Genomic DNA, 9,565 nt, shown 5'->3' on the forward strand with positions numbered 1-9,565 from the left:
GTTAAAGTATGCTTAAGACGATTTGATTTCCCTTTGTTATCAACTTATCATTGAAGAAAAGGAGAGAGCAAGAAAGAAGATGAGAAAGAGAAGAGAGTGAGAAAGGTAATAATAATAATAATAGTGCTTATTTATACTGCTCGCATAGGACTGAAAAGTCCCTTTACTCCAGCAGTAGGCAAGACGATTTGATTTCCCTTTGTTATCAACTTATCATTGAAGAAAAGGAGAGAGCGAGAAAAAAGATGAGAAAGAGAAGAGTGTGAGAAAGGTAAGGAGATATAACAAATAAAGGAGAGTAAGAAAAAAGAAGAGAGAGAAAGAGAGGAGAAAAGACAAACAAAGGGAAGGAGAGAGGGAGATAAAAGAGGGAGGGAGGGAGGAAGAGAGAGAGAGAGAGAGAGAGAGAGAGAGAGAAGGACAGCGCTAGCCGTTGAGAAAACGAACCTTATGCCGACCGTCTCGTCTGACAGACTAAGGTTTCACAGACCGGAGTGTATCATACCGTCTTAACAGGTGTGGCGGAAAAAGCTCGAGACCCAGGTCTGTGAGAAGAGGTCAGCCTGAGTGGCTGGTCTAAAACAAGGTGGATCAGAAGTGTCTGCGCCAGCCTAGTTTAAGTTAGCTTGAAAGGTAGCGCGTCTGCCTTGAAAGCCTATGTCGCGGGTTTGTTTCTGTTCAAATATACATAAGTGTACAGTATTACAGTTGTTTCTGGCGCAGACGGCAGCTAGGGGTCTCGCTAAATCAGCTAAACCCATTTCTTTAGGCGGTAATTGAGGTTACAATGACACTGGCTGCACTAGCTTAGCTCTGACCGTACGCTTCCTGCGTAACGTGTATCAATACTATCAATGATGTGAGGCAAGCGGCCTGGAAAACTCAGACAGTAGTTTAAAGACATTCCCATTCTGGGGGATCTGGTTTAGTAAGATATCTCCTAAAACTCTCTGACCTAAGGCTCGCTGGCAATCTTATCTTTTCTCTTCTAGTCCTCACATCAAGAATAGTATCGTCAGGTTCACCACAATGCTCACAGAGCCCATCCTCTCCCACGAGAGTGAGCATCCGTTTCCTGTAGTCCCTACAGTCCTGAAATAAGAGCCTGCACACTCTGGCTCTATAACTCACCTTGTCGACACGATCGATCGACACCATAAAGGTACTGAAAGTTGTCCTGAGATCAGTATTCAACAGCAAAATGGGTAGGTACCACCACCGCACCGTATCCACATGTCAAAAATTATGTACAGCTTGGCCTAAACTGGATAGAAAATTAATTATTTTGTCTTATTTAGCCGCCATCTTGTCCATCTGTAATACTTATAGCTTCTTAAATCGGCAAAATAACCAATTTTTTCAAGTCAGCATACCTGAAAACATACAATTCAATATATTATTTCAATATATTGGACAATTTTTAAGGATTTCCCTATAGTAGCAGCATATCCCAAAAACGGGATCAACCATTATGGGATAACGGTACATCCTAGAAGAAAAGTGTAAATGTATAATATGTAGGAAATAAAAATACAAACAGCTTTCTAATTCATTGTTTATAAAAAAAAAAATACCGGAAACGAGATATTGTAAGAAAACCTCTTTTTTAGCCGCCATTTTGGAAAAATCATTACGGTACGGGATTACGGTACATCCTAGAAGAAAAGTGATGTATAAAATGTAGAAAATTATAATACAAACAGCTTTCTAATTCACCGTTTATAAAAAGAAATTACCGGAAACGAGATATTGTAAGAAAACCTCTTTTTTAGCCGCCATTTTGGAAAAATCATTACGGTACGGGATTACGGTACATCCTAGAAGAAAAGTGATGTATAAAATGTAGAAAATTATAATACAAACAGCTTTCTACCTTATGATCTTTTGTGCTTTTTGCAATGCTACCTGCTTTGGTATCAAATTTAAAGGCATACCTACTTCTAAGAAGTAAGGAGCCATGGATTTTCTTTGCTGTCTACTGTTGTAGCAAATTTGTTAAGACATTGTACATTTAGAAAAATGTTTGCCTTGCTAGAAAATTTCCAAGTCTTATGTGCTTACTTACATTTGGCAAGTAGGCAATCATTGCTCTGTTGTCTGCCTTGGTAAATTTGTAGGTACTGAAGTAATGATGAAAAAATACATGTGGTAGGTTATCTTTGGATTGCAGTGAGAGAATGAAAAGTTCATACAAGTAACAAACTGATATTATCAACTCAAGTTTTCTTCAATATAAACATTTGGTCACTCCAGATACATTCAAGTGAGTGTAAGGTCTATTTAGATGACATAACAGACTTTCTAATGCTAATCTTAATATTTAATAAAATAGGGTAAGTAAAAAGTACTTACTTAAATAAAAAGTTAAAAACAAATCCCAAACTAGGTACCTCAACAAAAATTATGGTACTTGTGCAGAAATATTGCTACCAAAGGAACTGGCACAAACAGGCATTGTCTGCCTTGGTAAATTTGTAGGTACTGAAGTAATGATGAAAAAATACATGTGGTAGGTTATCTTTGGATTGCAGTGAGAGAATGAAAAGTTCATACAAGTAACAAACTGATATTATCAACTCAAGTTTTCTTCAATATATACATTTGGTCACTCCAGATACATTCAAGTGTGTAAGGTCTATTTAGATAACATAACAGACTTTCTAATGCTAATCTTAATATTTAATAAAATAGGGTAAGTAAAAAGTACTTAGGTACTTAAATAAAAAGTCAAAAACAAATCCCAAACTAGGTACCTCAACAAAAATTATGGTACTTGTGCAGAAATATTGCTACCAAAGGAACTGGCACAAACAGGCAGTGACTAGTGTTATTATAGGGTTAGGTTAAATACAAAAAGGAGCTTTTCTTTTCCACGGACGTGACTTCTGCATAATTACTAAAAATGTTATTATAGGGTTAGGTTAAATACAAAAAGGAGCTTTTCTTTTCCACGGACGTGACTTCTGCATAATTACTAAAATTATTGCCATATCTTGACTGGAAATAAATTTAATTGTTCAATAGCCTTGAACATTTTCTTCCTCTTTATTTTTTTTAGCAAGAAATAAATTTGGAATTGGTTAATTTAAAATTCTGTGTAACTAATTTTAATTTGAAACTCACATTAAAATTTTTGACAACATGGACAGAGGAATCAAACCAAGGAAATGGAACCTGTGTGAAAGTGTAAATTTGACACAGAATCTAGGAGATAAAATTCTGAAGGTCTTATTCTTGAGGAACAATTATATTACTTGGTTGAATCTAAAAGACAGAATGAATCTGTATGGCCTAAATTTTAACTTTTTTCTCTGGAATGTTGGATAGTTCAGACAATATCTGAGGGAGAGATTCAAATGTCAAAATCAAGGGAAAAGAAACCAAATATGAATAAGCAAAATATTTGATAGTAGGTAAAAAATATTTGAAGGTTTTTTGTATAGGAGGACCAAATTTTATTTGTACAATATTGAAACAAAGAACTATTGAAAGGCTGTGCCATTTAAATAGTACTCAGGATTAAATAGTTTGCCTATGATTCAAATGAAGTGGTTTTAATGAAATTGGAGCATTCAAAAAGAGAATCTCAATGGAATGAAAAGATGTTTTAAAATAACTGAAGAAGGGGTATATCTGGCCTCAATCTTCAGAAATGATGCAAAATTATAGAGAACCAGATAGGAAACTTAAGCCTAGGGTTTTGTGGGAGATCTAGAGTTCTTTGAGGACCAGCTTTAGGTCATAAAGCTATAAAATTATCAAAAGATAAGACATTTTTATGTAAATTTGACCCCTAGTATCAAAAAATGTTACAAAGCGAAATTTTAATAGGGACGAATATGGCGTTTAGAACCAGAGTTTACCCAGTTAGTTTTTGTTAGTGAATTACACCGAAAAGGATAAAGATTTTGTACTTACTCTATTTTTAACATAATCTTCTATTGCTTTTAATGCGGAATCCGTTAATTTGACAAATATTATAGACTTATTTTCATTTAAATTTAATTGTGAAGATAATCCATACTGCACTCCTGCAACAAGAGCAGCCATTTCTAAATAACTACTGAACAGCTGATGTTACGTTGTTGAATGTTACACAATTTTGTCAAAGTCAACCTACGTTTGAATGCATAAATTTGAGTTTTAAACAAATAAAAAAGAAAAAGTTACTCTCAACAATTATATTTCAAATAGAAAATTATATAAAATTGATATAAGTTGCAGTTTCTCCAAAATTTATAATTTTTCAGAGCAAAATAATGTTTTATAAAGTTTTTGACTCAAACCCTACGAAATTCATTAATGAGAACCTGGCCAAAATCTGTTTTCCAGGAGTTTCCAAAATCAACAGGTGCTTTCCTTTCTCTTTTTATTTCCGACAAGATTTCGGCTATGTAAATTCAGAAATTTCGGATTTTATGAGCAAAAACATGGAAAAAAAACTAAAAACTGGTAGTTTCATCAAATTTCAGCCAGAAAAACTCAAATAAAGTGCGTCATACATACGTAAATACATTCCAGAAAAATCCATGGAAAATCGATGTAAACGAGATTTCGGCTATGTAAATTCAGAAATTTCAGATTTTATGAACAAACACACGGAAAAGAACTAAAAACTGGTAGTTTTATCAAATTTCAGCCAGAAAAACTCAAATAAAGTGCGTCATACATACGTAAATACATTCCAGAAAAATCCATGGAAAATCGATGTAAACGCGGCTTTTTTGTCAAGGACGGAGAAAGTAAAAAACCTCCATCAAAGCGTGGCCAGCTTCGCATTGAAAGATAAGTCGATGTAAACAAAAACAAATACAAAATACAAATCTGAAAGTTCCCAGATTAGCACAGTGGATTAGGATTAGACTACGTTTCAAAATTTGAAAACTTTTTTATTTAACTGCTTCTGCTGCCTGCTCTTCTGGAGTATTTCATTTATTTGAATCTAAAGGTCCATTAGATTCTAGAAGAATGTCATGGACTGCTGATCTGCTTCTGCTGCCTGCTCTTCTGGAGTATATCATTTATTTGAATCTAAAGGTCCATTAGATTCTAGAAGAATGTCATCGACTGGTCAAGGACGGAAAAAGTAAAAAAACCTCTACCAAAGCGTGGCTAGCTTCGCATTGAAAGATAAGTCGATGTAAACAAAAACAAATACAAATCTGAAAGTTAAAGTTCCCAGATTAGCACAGTGGATTAGGATTAGACTACGTTTCAAATTTTGAAAACTTTTTTATTTAACTGCTTCTGCTGCCTGCTCTTCTGGAGTATATCATTTATTTGAATCTAAAGGTCCATTAGATTCTAGAAGAATGTCATCGACTGCTGATAATGAAGTAGATGAACTGTTTGACGTCAGGAACTCTTACTATCTTGGAAACTATCAACAGTGCATCAAGGAGGGCCAGAGATTAAAGGTATGATTATGATTAAAATAATCATAAAATAACTAAATGAGATCCAGCCTTCTTAACTTGGAGGGTAGTTCACCTAACTTGTAAGTGCTAGCTTGCAAGCTTCATTCTTGCCAGCACAGGCTTTGTCTTTATACAAGTAGGGTTTTTACTCGGAACAGCTGGCTTTTGTTTAGCTTGTCCTCCTCTCCCTGATTTTGGGATGATGAGACTTCCACTGTTATAGTTCTCTCTAACAAACCTCTGGGAAACAGTATGTTTAAATTGGTGTAAAGCTCTAATCAGAAAACAGCAATGTAAAGATGCGTTGGCAATTAATGTTCCCGATGAATCATCTATGTATTCTATGTTATATTTTATGGCTTGACTTGGGCTCAAACCACCAACCTCTAGGTTTGATCCCCACTGTGCTAACCACTTTACCTATTTTCAGGCCACTGATCCTAAGGTTCTTTTGGAAAAAGATTTCTATGTGTGCAGATCTTATCTTGCACAGAAGAAGTACAAGGTAGTGTTGGAAGAAAAACTACCAGAGGAACTATCTTGCATTAAGGTTCTAGCGGAATATCTGAGCATTCCCAGTAAAAAGTGAGTATGAGAGTACCTAGATTTTTCATTTATTTTTTACAAACTCATGAAATCAGATAGACTGCTTCTTTATGAAATAAAACAATAAATAGACAGAAAAAAAAACAACACTGGAGTTTTTCTGTGTGGAGGAACAGTATAGGGAATCTATACAAATTTATGTAATGAGAAAGAACCTATCATTTTATTTAATAAAAAAAAAAAAAAAAAAAAAAAAAAAAAAAAAAAAAAATTCTGCTTCTTTATGAAATAAAACAACAAATAGACAAAAAAACAACACTGGAGTTTTTCTGTGTGGAGGAGAGTATAGGGAATCTATACAAATCTATGTAATGAGAAAAAACATATCATTTTATTTAATTTAAAAAAAAAAAAAAAAACTTGACCAAGCACTAATTTATAACCCATCTTGGTTTTAGGGATCGGAATAAAAACATCAATGTCAACATCGATGTTTTTCTTTCGATGGAAACATCGAACATCGATGTTTTATTTTTCGATGTTTGATGTCTGTGCTTCCTCATGAAGTAGGATTTTTTTTTCTCAGTTTCCAAAAAAATTCCCTCGAACTGAAAATTTCCCATACGGAATTTACGCGGAAAGAACCATATAATACCGAAAATCCGAAAAACATCGAAATCCCGATAATATCGAACATTGATGTTTTTGATTACGATACATCGGATACTCGATATATCGAAGTTTAAAAACATTGATGTAGTGGTTCCTCGAACTTTGGCACTCACTTGGAAATCAATGCACTGAAAATTCACACCTATCTGACGATGTATAGAAATGATCTGGCGTTGAAAGAGCTGAAAGTGATGCAGGATAAGGATGAAGATCACACTCTGACTCAGCTGTGCAGTGCATGGGTTCATATTGCCAATGTATGTTTACTGTTGGTCTCTCTTTTTTTTAAAAATTTCTGTTCCTTGTATCTCCTCTTTAATATGAGCCCCAGTAGGTCTAGTACTTCAGTGAACAGTATAACTTAGTTACTTAGTAAACAGGCCCCTATGTACCCCCTCCCCCAAAAAATACCCAATGTAGAAAGCATTAGATAGTAGGCACCAAACAAACCATTTGAGAGTTATGGTGGAAAAATCTTATGGGTGAATTCCACCAATTTCAGCCCTTAGAAGGTGGGTTGATCTAAGAGGCTATTAAGTTCCATTTCATTTGTAGGCTGTTAATTTAACATTTTGTTAGGAATTAAAGAGAAGCTTGGTGAAACCCACCCTAAGCAATATGGTTGACCTTAAAATTTGGATTTAAATTCAGCCTGTGGTCCCAATACAGAAATTGACTGTGGTCCCAATACATAGGCACAAACACAAATTCGTTCAGTTAAAACATAGTTAAACCTTAGCAGTTACAGGTCTCTCTATCAAATCTCTTGGAAAAAAAAACTTAAATCTCTCCAAAAATATCATAGTTCTAAATCTTTACTACTTCATTTTCCTCCTCTAGAACGTTGACAAACTCAACGAGGCATTCTACACTCTCCAAGACCTGATCGACAAGTACGGCTCAACTCCAATGTTAGTCAATGCCCAGGTAGCCGTCCTCATTGCACAGGATAAGTACGAGGAAGCTTGGGATCTCCTACAGGACACTGCCGGAGACTCGGAGGATACACTGATCAATAATATGGTCACCGCAGGACGGCTGGGCAAAGGCAATGAGGTAACGATTTTTAGATTATTTATTTACTTGTTTAAGAGGTTTTTTTTTTTGAGGATTTTTAAGATGAGTGTTTCACCGCCGTTTTTATTTCGTAGCGATGAAACAACTGCTACATTGGACGCTTGTGGTCTGTGTCGTAGCATGCCCATCCCGTAGTATGCCTCTCATCAGATGGGCGAGAAGAGACACAATACTTCCCATTTAGGTGCTGGCTCAACACGAGAACACCAGAAAGTAACCCGTTGAAATATTTGCAATCGAAAAACGAATACAAATTTTTGTCGATGGTGGGATTATGGAGTAACAGAAAGTAACAATGTTTGATAGAGGGAACTGTAACAATGGAGGTCTTAGGACAGCCACTTGTCCGCCTGTCAGGTCTATGCGGTCTACCTGATAGCTGATAGTGTGTGTGCTCATCAGGTATCAGGTAGACCTGACAGGCGTACCTTTCAGGTTTACCTGATAGTGAGTGGCTGGCCTTATCGTCCCGAAATTCCGAAATTGAAGAGAGAAGGAAGACAGGATAGTAGAAAGCCAGCCGTTCCGAGAACGAACCTTATCTCTTCAGGATAAAACCCGACCTGGAAGAGAATCAAACCGCCACCAACCAAGCTAACTAGGCTGGTTTAGTTCAAGACAAAGGATCTTCAATGGGTCACATGTACACAATTCCTCGACCAACAATGGTCAAAGTCAGCACAGGAAATAACCCTTCTTATTCACTTTAGTAAGACCTTCGATGAAGGTCCTTTGATATGTACTTCTAGGTAGGTACTTAATAAAGGTTTGTTTTTGTTTTTTTGTTTTTTTTTTTTGTTTTTTTTTTTTTTTTCGAGTAAAATTCTGCATATTTTTAATTCGGTTCTGTTGTATTTCAGGTTTACAATCGAATTCTGAGTCAACTCCAAGAGATTCAGGTGAGAGGAAAATATCTGCAGAACTACCAGGAGAAAGCCAAGGACTTTGATAACTTGGTGGCCATCTATGCCAACAAATGATAAATAATCTGTTGGCCATCTATGCCAACAAGCGATAAATAATCTGTTTTCATCTATGCCAACAAATGATAAATAATCGGTTGACCATCTATGTCAACAAATGATAAATAATATGTTGGCCCTCTATGCCAATGCATGATAAATAATCTGTAGGCCATCTATGCCATTTTCTTCATTCTCCATCTATGCCAACAAATGATTAATTTAAAATCTATTGGCCATTTATGTCAACAAATACTCTGTGTAACCTTCTAATTCTCTCTGTTGTCTGTCAGTGTGAAATTTTTTAATCCACACACATAGAGGCTATTATAATTCGATCGCGCTTTGCAATTGTGTCGTATTGGGGGTAAAATAGGTAGTCCTTATAATATTTAATGTAAATGAAAAATGAAGATTTGGATATACTTTTTATAAATCTCTCAGCAGGTGTTTATTATATTTTTATCAATGTTTTAAATTTAAATAAAAAATATTTATGTCATTTCAATTCCTAATAATTGTCTCTTTTGTGATCTTTAAAGTTTTAATATTTTGTTTTCAGCGGGAGAGGGAAAATTAAAAAAGTAAAAAAGGAAGGGGGCGGGCCCCCTCGGCTCCCCCCCCCAATACGGCAATACGGCCCTGAAACATAGGGGTCTTGGATTTGACGCTTCGGAGAAGGAAAACAAGAATGACTCGCACATTGCATATCTTCTTAAGAAACCAGGCGCTCATACAAAAATATTTCCTGCAACTCATGGAAAGGTCCGACCTAGTGTGTTTTAACCCAATCTAAAAGAAAAGTGTTTCATCGCCACTTTTATTTCGTAGTAAAGAAACAACTGGTACATTAGACGCTTGTGGTCTGTGTCATAGCAGGCCCATCCCGTG

The 9,565-nt window shown here is 35.6% G+C and overlaps 1 protein-coding gene across 1 annotated transcript; it reads left to right on the top strand.

Annotated features, from left to right (window-relative positions):
* Nucleotides 1-5,237: 5,237 nt before the first annotated feature.
* On the top strand, nucleotides 5,238-9,192 carry LOC103513054 (coatomer subunit epsilon). The gene is made up of 5 exons (XM_026826358.1): nucleotides 5,238-5,417; nucleotides 5,848-6,005; nucleotides 6,724-6,892; nucleotides 7,476-7,691; nucleotides 8,573-9,192. The coding sequence occupies exons 1-5, from the start codon at nucleotides 5,313-5,315 to the stop codon at nucleotides 8,690-8,692; spliced, it is 768 nt and encodes a 255-aa protein (XP_026682159.1). The 5' UTR covers nucleotides 5,238-5,312; the 3' UTR covers nucleotides 8,693-9,192.
* The last annotated feature ends 373 nt before the right edge of the window (nucleotides 9,193-9,565 follow it).

Source organism: Diaphorina citri, unplaced genomic scaffold, assembly GCF_000475195.1.
Source record: "Diaphorina citri unplaced genomic scaffold, Diaci psyllid genome assembly version 1.1 scaffold918, whole genome shotgun sequence".
Lineage (NCBI taxonomy): Eukaryota > Metazoa > Arthropoda > Insecta > Hemiptera > Psyllidae > Diaphorina > Diaphorina citri.

What these genes read in the sequence shown, in the direction of transcription:
- LOC103513054 (XM_026826358.1), top strand. Translation starts at nt 5,313, where the DNA reads ATGTCATCGACTGCTGATAATGAAGTAGATGAACTGTTTGACGTCAGG. An exon ending in CATGGGTTCATATTGCCAAT is followed by an intron (nt 6,893 to 7,475) that starts GTATGTTTACTG and finishes TTCCTCCTCTAG; the next exon opens with AACGTTGACAAACTCAACGA. An exon ending in GGCTGGGCAAAGGCAATGAG is followed by an intron (nt 7,692 to 8,572) that starts GTAACGATTTTT and finishes GTTGTATTTCAG; the next exon opens with GTTTACAATCGAATTCTGAG.